At 41.7% G+C, this 18735-nt stretch overlaps 1 protein-coding gene across 5 annotated transcripts in view; it reads left to right on the top strand.

Annotated features, from left to right (window-relative positions):
* Positions 1–933: 933 nt before the first annotated feature.
* The window catches only part of ARMCX5 (armadillo repeat containing X-linked 5), a 35771-nt gene continuing 17969 nt past the window's right edge, over positions 934–18735 (top strand). The window contains exons 1-4 of one of the 5 annotated variants that reach the window (XM_027099816.1): positions 934–1062; positions 1284–1342; positions 2908–2987; positions 3334–5266. In XM_027099816.1, coding sequence (XP_026955617.1) covers positions 3836–5266 — 1431 coding nt within the window. In that variant the 5' untranslated portion in view covers positions 934–1062; positions 1284–1342; positions 2908–2987; positions 3334–3835. The other 4 variants (XM_027099818.1, XM_027099817.1, XM_027099813.1 and 1 more) reach the window with 4 other exon arrangements.

The raw sequence follows: 18735 nt of genomic DNA, 5'->3' as shown, positions 1-18735 counted from the left end.
ATCCCTTCTCACTTTAGTGCTGCTTTCTTAACTCTCTTCCACTTCACCTTCCATTTTAGGTGACAAATAAGGAAACCCTGCGGTGGGGGTGTGGGGTGGGAGGTGGCTCGAGTACAAAGATATTTGAGATTCATCCTCTTCCATGAGTACAGAGTTGTTTTCCACATACCCATGCTCAGGCTCCTGCGTGTTTAGGTGCAGAAAATATCGTGGGCGTCAGGAGGGGAGGCAGGGCATAAGAATGCCTTATGTATACACCGGGGTAGTTTGGTATTAATATGCTTCTCTCCGTCCATCTGTGCTTTCCCTATATTCTCATCCCACCTTACCTTCGACTATTTCTGTGCAAGAAATACAGTAGGCAATAAGGGCGAGAAACTTAGAGGAGAACAAGAAAAGACTAAGGTGTTTTATATTGATCAGCAAGTCGGACCAGAGCAGCTTTCCAGGCGCCCCGCCCCGCCCCTGCCCTTTAGTTCAAAAGGCTGATTGCTGAGAAGGGCGGCTTGAAGGGGCTTCTCTCATAAAGGTGACGCATAGTTTTTGGAATAGATCAGAATTTACCTTCCTCTTTCAGTCTTGAGCCTCCTTCCTGACCTTCTTACCTCGGCCCCCTCCCCCAACCCACACACTACGGCAGGCCGCAGGCTTTGGAGAAGGGAATTTGTAACAACTATATTTTGGTATCCGTCCGCCTTATCAGGCCGAAGCGGATTCACTGATGTCACCTCCCGAAACCCGTATACATTTCAGTTCAGGGGAAAAGATTGTAGGTTTGGGGTGGAGGAACTCCCTAACAGAGGGGAACTAATACCGAGACCCTTTGGTTTAGTCGGCTTCTCTCCGTCCAGCGCTGCTTTCTAAAAATCCAGACCCCGCCCCTGCCCACTCCAGTACCGAAACAGCCAGGGTAGGCGGGACGGAGCTCGCTGACAGAGAAAGCGGCACTATGCAAGGCCTGGTATCACTCCGCTTCCGTGAGGCCGGATCGCCTTCAACTCCGCTAAAGCTGCTCGGTTTTGGTTCTGGGGACGTGGAGAGACAAAGTCTGCGGAGGAAAAGGTAGCTGTTAAGAGTCACTAGGAGCGGGTCCCTGAGGCGTCCTGGGGGCGGTAAGGAGAAGGAAATTCCAGAAAGTTACAGTCGTTTGCCAGTTACGGCCCTTTATCTGATAAAGCAGGTATCTCGTCATGAATCTGCCGTGCCGGGCCAAACCCCAAACATAGTCGCCGCCATTGTCTCGTGTCCTTGTATCCGTCTGACTGTCCGTCCCTCTTTCTTAGGGTTCGGCACCCCTCGAGGCAAGGAAATGAGAAAACTGCCTCTCATCCAAGCAGAGCAGGTCAGTGAGAAGGCGGGCATTGCTTGGGAGTGTGGATATGGGTGTCAGAGATGAACGTGGGAGATGTGACTTGGTCATGGGGCGCGGGTGGTGAGAGGGAGAGAGGGACAGGGTTCATTTGAGCGGCACGCAATGATAAATTAAAAATGATCTGCCTCTTGCTAGCTTTATTTCCCGACACTGCCCTCCCCCAACCCACCATGTTTGGGGAGGGAAAGGAGTGTAGTAGCGGCTTCTAGCGGAGAAATGGTGGATTACATTAATAGGAGGAGGGGCTGCTGCTGTCTGTGAGAGCAGTGGTCTGGGGAGCCCTGGGAGGGAAAGAGTGTAAAAGGAGGTTGTAAGTGTTTGATAATCAAGGCCCTGGATTAGAAAAGGGTCTCCTGTCCTGGTTACTAGGCTAACTATTAATAACCAAGTCTCTCCCACTGTCTTTTCATTGGGTCGTTGAGTATGTATCATGCGTTTATATGTGTAGGTCTGTTTCTGCATTTGCGGTACTCTATGTTTCTGTAAAGACCGGTAGGGGGCAGTGAACCTCAAAGGGTATAAGAAAAAGAAAATTGGCTTAATTTCTGTAGAGAGGTCAGTGCTTGGATGTGGTAGATGGCTAAGACTAGAGCAGGTAGGAATCTAGGGGAAATTCCAGATCTCCTTTCTGCCAGCTTTCCAAACAGCCCTTCCTTATTCCCATTGTGTTGAAGAAAATGATAGGCTTTGGGGAAAAAAAGGAAACACAAGAACTTAGATGAAATTTGGAAATCATACTTTTCTTTGATTTCGAAGCCAATTTCCATGGTTTGAGCATTCCATCCCTACTAACACCACCACTATCTTGCAGCGATTTTCGAGTTGTCTCTGCAGGGCAATTGTCAGACTTTGAGAATGGAGCAGAGGAGCTTGGAGATTTGGGGGAGGGGAGGAAGAAAGAGAAATTTTTGGCAATCAGGTACTTGTATCCAGAAAGGATCAGTGTCCTACGTACTGATCTCTACCAAGGGCTCGGTCTCCATTGTCTCTGTTTATTTATTTAACTCTGCATTTGTGAATCTTTGCGTGTAGGTCTGTCCTTAGGTCTGTGGAACTCTCAGTTGTTGTGAAGGCTTGTAAATGGTAACCCAACTTGAAGCTAGGAAATAATGAAGAAGAGAAATGTGTCCTATATCTGTTTAGATTGGTGTGAGGGTAGAGTGATTGAGATAGAGAATTCTATCTCTTCTGTTTTGCCAGTTTACTAACCCGTTTGGTCCCCTGCTGATTTAGTTGGGAGCCTTCCTAAGCTTTGGGGGTATAGAAGGGTAATACCTGCTTTTATTACTTCCCACTTGGTTTTCCTATTCTTATGCTTCACCCCAGTCCATTTTTGAAACAGGGAAGTGCCAGGGCAGTCACTGAAGTGGAAAATAGTGGGAAACAGAGAGGAGGAGCAGTCCTGAAGCAGGCAATGGGGGAAGGGACCAGAAGGAGGGAAACACTAGACAAACTACATATATAGGGACCAGGGACCAAAGTCAGTCTACCAAGAGATCAGTTTCCAATCCTCCTGTTTGTTTATTTGTCTATAGATCTGCCTTTAGGTCTGCTGTAGGGCTTGTCATCATTGGAAGCAAGGAAAGGAGGAGAAAATTACTCCAGATCAGAGAAGGTTAGTGTATGTGGAGACTTCCTCAGTAGACCTGTAGGATGAAGTAGTGGAGATCTGCTTGGGTGTGGTAGGGGTAGAGAGCCAGTCTAGGGAATCTTCAGTCTCTCACTCCCATTCAGCTTTTCCACTCTCCATACTCTGTTTTGTGTCTGGAAAAAAGATCAGTTGCAACTACAGTAGTTGCAACTACAGTAGGGAGCATGAAATGAAGGGAGAAGGATTTTGCTAATTATCTACCTTTTACACTTAGCACTGAATTTTCATACTTTCCTGTCTCTCTGTGCTAATCAACATGAGCAAAAAGTTGGAAAAGACTCAAAGCCCCATTTCCTTCCTCCACCCCTAGGTCCAACTTCAGTGGCAGATCTGGTGGCCTTGGAGTGGCTGAAGACCACCACCCTCCACAGGGCTGCGCTCAGGCACACAGCCATCCTTCCTTTCCCTGAGTGAGCTTCCTCTGCACGTTGTTTATATCACTGGCAGAGCCTATAGTTGGAAAGGGGGCTGAGTGACAACTGGACTTTGTATGAAAACACCAACTTGGGAGAGACCTTCAGTCAAGGCTGAGACGGGGGTGGGGATACATAACTTGGCCTTGCCTTTAACTTGGATCATGACTGGCTTCGAGGCTAAGGCAAGGGCAGAGGAGGGGCTGGGGCTGGCCTGAAAGCTGGAATCTGTGGCCCTGCCAACACTAGAGCCAAGGCTAAGATCCATGCCAAGGCAGTGGCTGAGACAGAATCGGAAACAGGACCAGTGACCCAGGCCAAGCCTGGGGATGGAGCAATGGCCAGGATACAGGCAGTGACCTACACTGAGGCCGTGCCTTGACAAGGGAAGTGAGCAAGATGGAAGCTAAAACTAAGACTAGAGTTGTGGCTGAGACTAAGGCAGACCCCCCTACAGAACCTGGTATAGTGTCCCAAACCAAGTCAAAGGCCATGCCTATGTCCAGGGTCAGTGCTGTGACCAAGTATGAAGTCAAGGCTGGTGCTGGAAGTGAAGTCAATATCAGGTCCTTTGCTAAGGCTGATGGTAAAGACAATATTGGGTCCAGGTCCCAGAGAAGGAGAGAGGCCAGCATCAAGTTGAGGGTGGGGGACAGAGCTGGTATTGTAATTGAGTCCAGTGATGAGGCTGAAGAAAATGTCTGCTCTTGGTTTTGGACTGGAGAAGAGCCTAGTGTAGGATCCTGGTTCTGGCCTGAAGAAGAGACCCCTTTTCAAGTGTATAAGCCTCCACGTAAGATCCAGGAAAAGCCCAAGCCCAAGCCCAAACCCGAACTTACTATAAAGCAAAAAGCGGCAGCATGGTCAAGGGCCAGGTTTTGTGTCCTAGTCCCAGTAGAGGGAGGGGAGCGATCCTTGCCTCCAGAAGGGAACTGGACTCTGGTTGAGACCTTGATTGAAACTCCTCTGGGGATTCGGCCTCTGACCAAGATCCCACCCTATAATGGGCCTTACTTCCAGACCTTAGCTGAGCTCAAAAAACAGGTTAAGTATAGGGAAAAGTATGGGCCCAATCCAAAAGCCTGCCGCTGCAAATCACATGTTTTTAGTTTAGAGCCTAAAGAGTTTGATAAACTCGTTGCCCTACTTAAGTTAACTAGGGATCCTTTCATTCATGAAATAGCTACAATGATAATGGGTATCAGTCCTGCTTATCCATTTACCCAAGATATAATTCATGATGTAGGTATTACTGTTATGATTGAAAACTTGGTCAATAATCCCAATGTTAAAGAACACCCTAGAACTTTAAATATGGTGGATGACAACTCTGAGTCTTCTGGAGAACCAAAAACAGGAGAGTCATATGTAAACCAAGTTTGTAAGGACATAATCTCTTTTCCTTTGAACTCCCCTGAGCAACTGGCTGGACTAAAATTATTAGTGCAGCTGAGTGTAAAATTTGAGGACCACCATATGATTGTCAATTACATTCCAGATATCCTCACCTTGTTAAACAAGGGAAGTGGCAAAACCAAGTTTTATGTTTTAAAAGTGTTTTCGCGCTTGTCTAAAAATCAAGCCAATACAAGAGAACTGATCAGTGCCAAAGTACTGTCATCACTGGTTGCGCCGTTTAACAAAAATGAGTCAAAGGCCAATATTCTTAATACCATTGAAATATTTGAGAATATAAATTTCCAATTCAAAAAGAAGGTGAAGCTATTTACCAAGGAAGAGTTCACTAAATCTGAACTTATTTCCATATTCCAGGAAGCAAAACAGTTTGGTCAGAAACTACAAGACTTAGCAGAGCACAGTGATCCTGAGGTGAGAGATAAAGTTATACGATTAATACTCAAACTCTGAATAGCCGTATGTTCTCACAAAGCCTTGAATAACTTTTTGGTGTTGTAATATGAAATGAATGCATATTATAAGTTCAATATTTATGCCATCTGTGCTGATTGAAGGAGGCAGTTTTATGGATACCAAATGATCTTGAGAGCTTGAATGTTTGTTGATTTTTACTGTGCTATATAAATTAAGATATTTTTAGTATTTCTGCAATATGACCTAATAATGAACTTATTCATCCTGAGTAAACTATACTTCTGTGCTTTATATTGACATAAGTGTATTCATTAATACTTCATTTACATGTAAATAAAGTTGCATGCTAAAACTGGTGAAAACATTGTCCTAGTTCTTCAGTTGAAGTCTAGTCAGAGGGATAAAGCACAAGTAACAGAATAATAAAGAGCACTGTCTGCGTCTGTAGTGGGGTACAAACAAAACAAGTTTACATTGAAAGATCATTTAGTTTCAGCATGTTCAAAGAGTAGAATCACTCTGTACACAAGAAGACAGGACTGTGCTACTGGCTGACATCTGGGCAGACCTGGGGAAAGGGGTGAAGACATAGACTTAGGAGTAAAGGAACACAGATGCTTTCATTCCAGTTTGAGTCCCAGAACTTGTGCTCAGCCTTTCACATAAGATGTCTTATCAGGATATCTTGAAGCTTTTTAACCTCCAGGAAAGTTCCTGGTTTTCATTCCCATTTAGCAAAGCCATGGAAGTGTGGTTCTAAAAGGACCTAGTCCCACTGTACCCTCAACATCCAGGTGCCCCATCTTGGGGTACCAAGTTTACTGCTTCATCTGAGGCTCCCCCACTCCCCGTATTCCTGGGTCTCAGAGGAGGGCCTTTCTAGGGTCTAACTAAAAAAATTGCTTCATAGAAAATCTCATTTGCCCCATCTTTATGACTGTTTGCTCTCATATTTGCTTTTGTTTGCTGACCAATGCTTTGGACTTGGTGATTTGCACCTACGGTTGATGACAGTGCCCTGTTTGTGATGATCCCTTTTGATTAGAGCTCAGCTCTATGAGGCAGCCACAGCAGACCAAAGTCCTTTAGGAGTGTGTGGTTAGGAAGAAATTACTTCCCCTAATCCCACTATCCTATTTATTTGTACAGTTTACAGAGCTGAAGCCACGTTGTCTATACTACCTCAGCTCCTCCTGTTTATACCTAACAAAAGCTAAGTTCTGGTTAAGAGTTTGTGGCATAGAATGCCAGAGTTTAGATTGGGATCTGGGGTCACCTCTGCCTCTCCTACCCTCTGTCTCCTTTGCTGTTATCATTCCTCTTTCCTTAACTGCCCAGAATTGGGAAATTGGGTATTGAGAAATACAGTGTACAATTACTGGTCTTTCTATTGAGCTTCCTCTCTCTCCTAACTTTTTATGTGTTTGGGGGAAGGCCTAAACCTACAAATCTCAACAAGATGTCATGTACCCCTAGTTTTAGCAGCTATCTTTAGTTTAATTTCTGTTGAGGTCAAATCTGAATCTATCTTCTGTATATCTAGGAGTTAAAATGAAAGACAACCAGCCACGTTTGTGCATTAAGGGTGAAAAAATGTAGGTAGGCTTTTTGCAACATACAGTTGCAACTTAGATGATTTTTGGCGTTCTTTATAACTTGGTTTTTAATCCACAAAACTCCCATAGTCTGGAATTCTAGCTGTGGGTACTGCTTTCAGAATTGGGGATCTTCACAGTACAATTGGACCAGACCCTTTGGAAATATTCTGTGTCTCAAATGCCCTGTGGAGCACACACTTAATCAGTTGATGGCTGTGAAATTTTCCATTAGTTAAAGAGAAGGGTGAGTTTGGGGTATGTAGGTATTGTATCAAAGCAAGAAGCTGATGGTCTGTCCTTGAGTAGGAATTATGGAAGACATAGTCAGTTCCCAAATTGTTCCTGGGGTGTACTCAAAGTCAAAACCCCATTGCTCATCTCTTGTTTCATGTCCTTTTCTGGAAAAATAATTCAGGCAAGCCCATGTAGTATCAGGGCTGATCCAGATGTTACTTGTCTCAATATGTTGCTGGCTGGGGGTAAAAATCAGTGTAGATTTCTCATCTTTCCTGTCATCAAGTAAAGCAGGGAATCTTCCTGCAACACAACTGGACTATTAGCACCTACCGACCCTTTGCTGGGCCCTCAATTTTATTTATTTATTTATCTATCTATCTATCTATTTATTTATTTATTTATTTACCCACCCTCAATTTTAAATGAGGAACTTTCAGGGGAATCCATCTATAAAATATCACCAAATTCCCTAGCAAGTCTTTCAAGGCTCTATATCCTTCAGCATATTTTCATTGTCCCCATTATATCCCACCTGCATTCAAGCCACATGGGACTTCAGGCTCTCTGAAGCACCTTAGGTGAGAAATCCTCATCCAGAACTAATGATTCATCCCTCAGCGAGCCAGTGACCAAGTACAAAAAAGCTTTTAGAGGAGGGGCACACTATCATTCTTAAGTTTTCATAACAGATAATTTCTTCTGAGTCAAAACTAGTCTGGTATGAAAAACAAAAACTTCTGTGGCTGTCACCCCTTGGTGTATAAATCTCAAGAGGATAAGAAACAAGAGGAAATGGCTCAAAGGTTGTGCCTTTTCCATTTGAGCCTCCTGTTAAAGTAATGTCATTTTTCTGGTATACCGAGAACAATGGTAGGAACTTTTATAATTTACATAAATCCATTAATGTCATTATATATAAAGTTTTGAAATACAATATTAAAATTACCAAAGATAGCCTAGATGAACAACTCTATTAAGTGAAAAGCTTTACAATTAATTCCCTCTCCCTTTCTCTTCATTCTGCAAGAAACCCATGGCTCCACTATACAGAAAAATATATTTTCTTTTTGGGACTGTTGTGGCCACCCCTCAGAGACAGAATACACTATCACCCCAGATTTGGTTCAGATGCCGATACTGATGATGTCACACACATACACACACCAAGACAGAATGAAAAGTTATTACTCATTAATGAGTGTGTGTATCTTCTTTGTCCATTCATCTATTGATGGACATCTAGGTTGTTTCCACATCTTGGCTATTCTAAATAATGCCGCAATGAGTATAGGGGTGCATATATCTTTTCAAATTAGTGTTTTTGTTTTCTTCAGGTAAATACTCAGAAGTGGAGTTGCTGGATGGTATGCTAGTTCTATTTTTAATTTTTTGAGGAACTTCCATACTGTTTTTTCCATAGTGGCTACACCAATTTACATTCCCACCAACAGTGCATGAGGGTTCCCTTTTCTCCACATCCTCGCCAACATGTTACTTCTTGTCTTTTTGATAATAGCCTTTCTAACAGGTATGGGGTGATATTGTGGTTTAGACCTGCATTTCCCTGATGATTAGTGATGTTGAGCATCTTTTCATGTGTCTATTGGCCATCTGTCTGTCTTCTTTAGAGAAATGTCTATTCAGGTTCTCTGCCCATCTTTTAATTGGATTGTTCATTTTTCTTTTTTTATATTGAGTTGTGTGATTTCTTTATAATTTGGATATTAACCTCTTATTGGACATATCATTTGCAATTATTTTCTGCCATTCAGTAGGTTGTCTTTTTGTTTTGTTTATGGTTTGCTAAGTGAAATAAATCAGACAGAGAAAGACAAGTACCACATGAGCTCACTTATATGTGGAATCTAAAAAACAAAACAAACAAAACAAAATGGAAACAGTGGGAGTTCCTTGGTGGCCTAGTGGTTAGGATTCTGGGATTTCAGTGCTGTGGCCCAGGTTTAATTCCTGGTCAGGGAACTGAAATCCCGTAAACTGCATGGCCAAAAAAGAAAAAAGAAAAAGAAAACAAAAAGAAACCCTGGAAAAACATGAACAGACTTACAGATACAGGGAGCAAATATGTGGTTGCCAGAGGGGAGGGGAGTGGGGATTATGGGACAGTGGATGAAGAGGATTAAGAGATAACAAACTTTCAGTCATAAAATAAGTCATGGAGATGTAATATACAGCATAAAGAATAGAGTCAATAATACTGTAATAATTTTGTATGGTGACAGATGGTTACTGGACTTGTAGTGATCATTTCATAATGTACTTAATTGTTGGATCACTATGTTGTACACCTGACACTAACATAATATTGTGTCAACTATACTTTAATAAAAATAAATGAATAAATAAAATACACTGGAATAAAAACAAGTAATAACAAACCAAAAATGCAATAATACTGGCATTTAAAAAATTATTTGACTTTATGTTTTAGAGCAGTTTTAGGTTTATAGAAAAATTAAGCAGATAGTACAGAGAGCTCCCCTATACTACTACTTCTTTTTTTTTTTTAAGGGGACTCAGTATATAGTGTAGACATTGCCCTCCATTCTTTTTTTTTTAATTTAATTTATTTATTTATTTTTGGCTGTGTTGGGTCTTCATTTCTGTGCAAGGGCTTTCTCTAGTTGCGGCAAGCAGGGGCCACTCTTCATCACGGTGCACGGGCCTCTCGCTATCACGGCCTTTCTTGTTGCGGAACATAGGCTCCAGAGGCTCAGGCTCAGTAGTTGTGGCTCACGGTCCTAGTTGCTCTGCGGCATGTGGGATCCTCCCAGACCAGGGCTCGAACCCATGTCCCCTGCATTGGCAGGCAGATTCTCAACCACTGCGCCACCAGGGAAGCCCTATGCTACTACTTCTTCTCCACCACCTCCTTTCCCTACACACAGTTTCCCATATTATTAGCCTCTTGCATTAGTGTGATATATTTGTTACAGTTGATGAATGAGTATTGATACATTATTACTAACTAAAGTCCTTAGTGTATATTAGGGTTCACCCTTTGTATTGTACATTTCTATGGTTTTTAAAAACTTATGGTAAAATAACATATAAGGTTTGCCATTTTAACCAATTTTATGTGTATAATTCAGTGACATTAAGTACATTTACACTGTCATTTAACCATCATCAATATCAATCTCCAGAACTTTTTTTTATCATCCCAAACTGAAACTCTGTATCCATTAAACAATAACTTCCCACTACCCACTCTGATCAGGCCCTTGTGAGCACTATTCTATTTTCTATCTCTACAAATTTGACAAATCTAGATACAATGTATCTAGAATGTATCTATAATATTTGTTGCTTTGTGTCTGTCTGGCTGTTTCATATAGCATAATATTTTCAAAGTTTATCCTTGTAGCATGTATCAAAATTTTACTTCTTTTTAAGACTGAATAACATTTCATTGTTTGTATATACCACATTTTGTTTATCTATACATCTGTCAATGGACATTTTGGTTGTTTCCAATTTTTGGCTGTTGTGAATCATGTTGCTAAGAACATTGGTGGTAAAAATACCTGTCTGAGCCCTTGCTTTCAATTATTTTGGGCAAATAACTAGAAGTGGAATTGTTACATCATATGGTAATTCTATGTTTAATCTTTTTGAAGAACTGACATACTGTTTTCCACAGTGGCTGAATCATTTTTCATTCACATCAAAAATGCACATGGGTATCAATTTCTCCACATCCTTGCCAACATTTGTTATTTTCTGTGTTTTGATAATACCCATCTTAATGTGTGTGAGGTGGTATCTCATGGTTTTGCTTTGTATTTCCCTAATGACTAGTGATGTTGTGCATCTTTTCATGTGCTTATTGGCCATTTACATATCTTTTTTGAAAATAATGTCTATCTGAGGCCTTTGCCCTTAAAAATAAATCCTTAAAAATAGGGTTGTTTGGCTTTTTTGTTATTGTTGTTAGGTTTTAGGAGTCCTTTAAATATTCTTGATATTAATCCATTATCATATATTATGATTTGCAAGTATTTTCTCCCATTCTATGGCTTGCCTTTTCACTGTCTTGAAAGGGTCTTTTGATGCACATAAGTTTTTAATTTTGACAAAGTCCAATTTATCTTTTTTTATGTTTTGGTGTCCTATCCAAGAAATCATTGCCAAACTCAATGCCATAAAGTTCTTTCCTATATTTTCTTCTAAGAGTTTCAAAATTTTAGCTCTTGAGTTTGTCATTGATCCATTTTGAGTTAATTTTGGTATGTGGTATAAGGTAAAGCTCCAAATCCATTCTTTTGCATGTGGATATCCAGTTTTCCCAATACCATTTCTTGAAAAGAATGTCCATTTACCATTGAATGATCTTGGTACCCTTGTCAAAAATCATTTGGCCACATATGCAAGGGTTTATTTCATGGCTCTTTATTCTGTTTCACTGGTTTATATGTCTATCTTTATGTTGGTACCATACTGTTTAGATTGCTGTAGTTATTGTAGTAAGCTTTCTGTGATGTTGTGATATATAAGTAATATAATTGGTCATTCAGAGGACCAAAATATATTTCTCATATATATTTGGTCTCTATCCATGGTTCCTGGCTCACAGCTCCTGAAACCTTTGAAATTTCCTGAATGATAAGAACAATGGGAGCCATTTTGTCATAATATGTGGTCTCTTGTCCTCAGTTTCTAAAATCCACTTCAGAGCCATTATGGTGAAACAGGTGTTTTATTACTCATAACAAGCCTTTTTCCACCACAACTGGGTTTATGTTAATGAGGTGACTTTTGGAAAGCACCAAAGATGGTGTCCGTCGCCGGAGAAACCAACTCTGTGATTAGAAGGTCGTAATATTCAGTCGAAACCCCTCCTATTACTTCCTGGGAGGGGAGAGAGGCTAGAAGTTGAATCAACCACCAATGGCCAGTGATTTAATCAATCATGCCTATGTATTGAAGCCTCCGTAAACACCCAAAATGATGGGGTTTGGAGAGCTTCTGAGTTGGAGAACATGGGGAGATTCTGGGACAGTGGAGCATTGGGAGAGTGCATGGAAGCTCTGTACCCATTCTCCATACCTTGCCCTATGTATCCATCTGGCTGTTTCTGAATTACATCCTTTGGTAATAAACCAGTAATCTGGTAGGTAAAATGTTTCTCTGAATTCTGTAAGCCACTCTAGCAAATTAATTGAAATTAAGGAGGAAGCCATAGGAACCTCTAATTTATAGCCAGGTGGTAGCTGTCTAGCCGTACAGGTAGCAACCTGGATTCGCAGTTGGCATCTGAAGTCCAAGGAGGGAGTCGTGGAAACCTCCAGTCTGTAGTTGGTCGGTCAGAAGCGCAAGTAACAACCTGGGCTTGAGATTGACATTTGAAGTGGAGAGCAGTCTTGTGGGACTGAGCCCCTGACCTGTGGACTCTGATGCTCTCTCTGGGTAGATAGTGTCATAATTAAGTTTAATCCTAGGACACCTTGCTGGCATTGAGAATTGTTGTTGTTGTAGGAAACTATCTTCCCCCCAACACCCCGACACACACAGATTGGAATTGGGTTCAGAACCACTTTAGTTGGTGTCAGAGAAGTGGGATTTGCTAGAAAGTCCTGGCTCACATAAACATGTAGTTTGGGAAAAGAAAGGATGAAAGGGTGGGGGTTGAGGAACCTTTGATTCATGGTCGTGCATGGTATGGAGCAACAGCTGTGCTACAATCCATTACTAAGGGTAAAAGTTACTAATGGAATTTAGGGATAGATCTGTTGATGAAAAATTGACAGTCAGTCTAAGAAAGAAATAGAAAATTTTATTTGAGACAACCTGAGGATTATAACTAGGAAGGCAGACTTTCAGAAAGCTCTGAGGACTGTTCCACCTGTTAGAGGTCAAAGTACAGTTATATACATTTTTGAGACAAAGGATTATATATCAAGTGATGTATTGACAGTTTACACAATCCGGATCTGCATGTACAAAGTGAGTAGGGGGCCATCATGACCCCTTACAAGATTAAGAAGGAAGGTTATCTCCTAGGGAGGTCTGGTTAGTGCAGATGCACAATACACACTAGAGGAGAGAGAGGAAGCCCAAAGGGGCAGAGAAAAAGTTTATGTTTAAATTTTTCTTGTCTTGCCATAAAATATGAATTTTATTTCATCAACTCCAACTCCTGGGGAGTTGTCTCACTGAATGAATAAGGAAATGCAGACTAATAAGAAAGAGGTAAAATATACAATCCCTTGGTAATTGTTATCTGTTAATAGCTAAACTAAAAGTAAAAGAGTGCTGGATCAGACCCTGATGCTAGACCAAGCTCAGATTTCAGTGAGTCTGAGCTTCAACCACTAGCCTCACAGCTGCCCCCACTCCAAGGTAAAAATTATGCAGGGGCAACAGAAAGTACCTCTAAAACCTCTGGTCACCAAGAAGGTAGTCATTGTAGGGTGAGGGAAAAACCAAGAAACTATTGAAACCAGAGGACATAGTGTGAAAGAGTTGTTTTATTTGGTAGATTGATATCATCAGTTTACTGAGGAACCTTTACTGAAATAAGTTGTGAGTGACTAATTTAGGAGCTGTGTCTTTGGTTTTGAGTGCTGCAGAATGAAAGAGCATGTTTGGGTTGGTACAGGTTGCACAGATGACTATAGAACAATCACAGATGGCTATGTGTGATCCAGACACACAGGAGGTTATTTCTGAAGGAACAACTAGCCTGGTGGATGGTATAAAGACCACTGTAAGGTCTGTTTACCTGAGAAGGGGGCTGTCCATCTTCCTCTATGAATGCCAAGCGGAACACCCCAGATGAAGCAGCTGATGTGCTTTGTATGCAAGCCATGTGGGGCTGGCTTTATGATGACCAGGATATTCACCCAATGAATATACTTGTTATCCAGGTCATGGTAGATGCTGTGGTTAAAGGGCTTCTTTTACATGGATACCCCATTGTAACCTTACTGCTGCAAAACCGAGGGATTGTTCAAGAAGCCTTATGGAATTTGCTGTCTCAGCTTCCCCTCATGGTCTTAATAGATGCTAATAAAAATATTAGGTTATTAACAAGAGAATGGAGACAGCAGAGGAGAGAATCAAGAGAATAGTTTTAGCAGGGTAGGAAATTTTAAACAGTTGTTAAGGAATAAGGTGAATAAAGCAAATGTTGATAGGAGTGGAACAAAGAAGAAAGAAAAAGGAGAGTCATGGGACTCATCCCAGCAGGGTGGAAATCTTTAGATGATAATTAAGAAGCAGAGTGAATAAAACAGATCATGGTGGGCTTAAAACAGAAATTTTAATACAGCAGTACCAAAGGACTTGCTGGCCCCCAACATTAAAGGGCCCCAAAGAAGTCAGCTCTGTTTACCACAATTTGGAGAAATTTTGAAAGCCAGAAAGCAGAAATTACAATGAGAGATCTGACCAATCACTTAGGGCAAGGGGTAAGACAATTAATATAAGATTGACAAATCTTATATTTATATAAGATTTAAGATATATAAGACTTTATATAAGTCTTATACATAAGACTTTATATGACTTATAGAGTCCTTTGGCTCTACCCCTTCCTAAGGATCCAAAACCTTTTGCACAAGCTTGGGTAAAATAGTCGGGGTGAAGAAAAGTTTCCAGGACTCCTTGATACAGGAATCCTATGAACTGTGGTACCAAAATCCATTGGTGAAACCTTGACTCGGGCTACAGTTCAACTGAGAGAACATAAAAGTGTAACGGTTAATTAAATTATGAAAGTTGGAATGTTACCTGAATGTTTTCTGGGAATGGAAACCATGTCTGGCTGGGGAACACCTCCCTTACCTAGTATTGTAAAACCAAAACCTATTGATGAAGTCCTAGTGGAGGCTACCGTTAGGAATGTAAGGGTTGATGAAATTAAGGTAAAAGTTTGTAGGAGAATTGGCATATTTAAACAGGTTTTATGTGAAGTGGTTGCATCTTTTTTTTTTTCTTTTTTTACCTGATTGTATTGTGGGGATGGACATTATAACTGACTGGTGAATGTTTCCCATACCTAGTATTATAAATAGAAGGCATGTAAATCTACCCTTCAAGCAGTTTTAATTGGACATGCTAAATGGGAACCAGTAAGATTCCCCGAGCCAAAACAGCGTGGAGTAGAGGCTGAGGTGCTGGTAGGCTGTGTGATAGCCCTATGTGAGGCATAGAATAGACTGGGGCATATGGCAAGAGCTGTGAGCACCTCAACAACTACTGGCACTTTGGACTAGAGAATTTCCATTTGAGGGGCATTTACTACCTTGCAATCAGTGATTAATTGAAGCTACCCCTAAGACTGTGACTGAAGGACATAAAGTGATCTTGAAACTTGAAATAGCCATAATATCTAGGATTATGGGGATGGCAGTGCCCAGAAGAGTTCCATAATAAAATGGAAATGGTTTATAAAGGAACATGCTGCCTGGGAGATGCAAGGGGGAGATACTCTTGAGAGCAGCGAGCCTCTTTTCACCAAGGACTGACTCTGGAACTGTGTGAGGAGCTACTGGATTCTGTTGTAACTTGGACAGTGCCCTATAAAGAGCCCTTAACTGACCAACAAAGAGCTGCTTGGCTTGTGGATGGCAGTTCCATGGTGAACAGACAATATCTTGGAAATGTTTGGAAAGTCACCACTCTGATTGAAGAAGGTAAAAACAGATCATCCTGGTGTGCTGAATTGCATGCTGTTTTCCTAGCAGTGGTGGAAGAATTGAGCAATGGCAAAAGCCCTTATGTTTGGGTTTTTACCTACACATGGACAGTAGCCCATGGCCTGGCCATATGGTCAGGTAGTTAGGCAATGGAAAACTGGACTGTTAAAGGGATGGCCTTAATAGGGCACAGCCTCATGGAAATCACTGGGAATTTAAGGGGTACATTAAAGTAGGACATGTTGATGCCCATCAGAAGAACCCCCTTCCAAGGTTCAGAAGGTGATTGGAACCACTAAGTGGACATTTTGATATGCTTCCTTGATGTGGCCACCTGGGTCCATGAAATGAGTGGACTTGGGGGAGTTAGTTGCAGCAGTGCAAAGATGGACCGAATCTAGACATATTTCTCTTGCATCCTCTGAGGCAATGCCAGTAAGAACTGTTCCGTATGCCAGCAAAAGAGACAGACTGCAGATGGCTATGTGGCAGATTCCTTGGGGATTTTGGGGAGGCCCTGATTAGAGCTGACAAGTCAGACTAATGCTTGTAGTCCAGGGAGGCTACAAATGAGTCCTGACAGGAATATAGGAACAGACATTGACTCTGCACTGGGCTTTGCCTACCCAGTGGTAGATGCAAATGCTCAAAAGTACTATAACAAAAGATATTGCACAAATTTGGATGGTTGAGAATCATTTCTTTAGACCAAGGAACAAACACACTCTACATCACATGATGTCCAGCAGTGGTCAGAAAAATAACCTCCTTAGAGTCATAGTTTGATAGAGAATTGGAATGGGCAGTTAAAATATTGGCTGTCTAAAATGGTGGGTGGTGGGGAATAAAGGCATGAAGGACTGGCTTACATGCCTTCACGAGTATGTGCTCACACTCAAGCTGAACATGAGTGGGGCTAAAAGAGTATCCCCACAGGATAGATTTCTGTTTTTCTGGTGGATCAGGGGAAGAGGGGGTGGGGAAAATGTTGGTATTCTGTCTTCTCTGTATCACCTCAACTTTTTCTTTTCCCCACCACTTGATACAATGGTCACAGGACCAGGGCTGCAACTACAAGGGCATGAAACAGGGATGATTCCTAAGCAAGAAACTATTTACTTTTATGTCAGAATTCCTAAGGGCCTGTTGGGGCAGGATATGCCTTCACCCAATCTGGGAAAATTAGGATTAACAGTGAATGCAGCTATATTGCCTGGTGATAAACATAGCTCACCTGTGTAACTTCTGCACCTGTGTTACCTTACCTTATCTGACTAGAAGTGAGCTGAGGGGGTGGGACTTGCTAGACTAGTATTGCTGCCTGCCATCTAGACCAGTACAGTGACTGAACCTAATGTCCTTTCCAAAGATGGAAAAGTTTGGGTGTAAGTGGAGAGAATGAAAAATAGTAGCTGTGGGTTAGAAAATGAATAAATGGGTTATGTAATGAGAGAAATCCAGTATTACATCAACATCTCAAAAGAGGCCCAGAGCAAAAGATGATATTGCCTCTCGGCTAAATTATACTAGATCACTGAAAGGGTGAAGCCATATATTGCTGGGATCACTCCTGCTTTTGGAAACTGACAAGATTGAATAGAAGCCTGCAGACCTGAGTGGCCTTGCCCTGGGAGACATTTTCATAAGATTTCATAATGAACTCAATAGTTATTAGTGATTGAATGAGATTCTAGTAATGTGCCATATCTTTTGACATTTTTTATTGTTTTGCTATAAGGGATCTGTGTTCAAAGGCCAAGAGGTGGACTGCAATATTGTGATTTATAAGAAATATATTTTGTCATTAAGATGATCAAAATAGGGCTTCCCTGGTGGCGCAGTTGTTGAGAGTCCGCCTGCCGATGCAGGGGACACAGTTTCATGCCTCGGTCCGGGAGGATCCCACATGCCGCGGAGCGGCTGGGCCCGTGAGCCATGGCCGCTGAGCCTGCGCGTCCGGAGCCTGTGCTCCGCAACGGGAGAGGCTGCAACAGTGAGAGGCCACAACAGTGAGAGGCCCAGGTACCGCAAAAAAAAAAAAAAAAAGATGATCAAAATATATTTCTCGTATATATTTGGTCTCCATTCACGGTGCCTGGCTCACAGCTCCCAAAACCCTTGGAATTTCCTGAGTGATAAGGCAATTGGAGCATCTTTTGTTATAATATTTGGTCTCTGTCCTCAGTTCCTAAAATCCACTTTAGAGCCATTAAGGTGAAATGGGTGTCTAATCAGACTTTTTGCCCATTTTTTAAAATGGGTATTTGTTTTCCTGTTGTTTAGTTTTAAGAATTCCTTGTATATTTTGGATATCAGTCCTTTATTATATATGTATTTTGCAGAGATTTATTCCCAGTCTCTGGCTCGGTTTTTCATTATCTTAAAAATATATTTTTCAGGGAGCAGAGGTTTTTAATTTTAATAAAGTCCTACTTAAGAGGTTTTTCTTTCATAGATCATGCTTTTGGTGTTTAAGGACTCATTGCCAGAAGTGATGTTAGCAACATGGCCAAATACGACATTCCTCGAACATATGCCCCGTTCAACAATAACAATTTAGCATCCATCTACAAATAAAAGTGCCTTTGTGAAAGCTGTGGGATCCAACACCATATGCCACAGGACCCGGAAGGAGTCTCACCCACTCGTGCCTCAGGTAATACACATACAGATCTCAGTCCTGGCTGCGGACCCTGCAGTGGCCCATGTGCTGGTCCCAGTCCCTCTCAGCCATGGTCTGGGAGCCCCTGAAGAACACTGTCAATCACCTACGGATGAGACAATCACCCATGGACAAGAAAGCCTTTATGGAATTCTAGGTTTCCAGCAGAGAAGGTCCAGCATGCTGTTGGAGGAAACAAACAAATATATAATATATATATTTGAATTTGGATGCGTTGGAGAGGGAAGGAGTAACATTTTGACTTTACCTGCACCACCCCTCCCCCAAGCAATACCCCTCAGTTCCAAG

Source organism: Aethalodelphis obliquidens, unplaced genomic scaffold (assembly GCF_003676395.1).
Source record: "Aethalodelphis obliquidens isolate GAN/ISIS:26980383/991018 unplaced genomic scaffold, ASM367639v1 scaffold143, whole genome shotgun sequence".
NCBI classification, from domain to species: domain Eukaryota; kingdom Metazoa; phylum Chordata; class Mammalia; order Artiodactyla; family Delphinidae; genus Aethalodelphis; species Aethalodelphis obliquidens.
The sequence above is the reverse complement of the archived record's forward strand: the minus strand, read 5'-3'. Positions and strand labels throughout refer to the sequence as shown.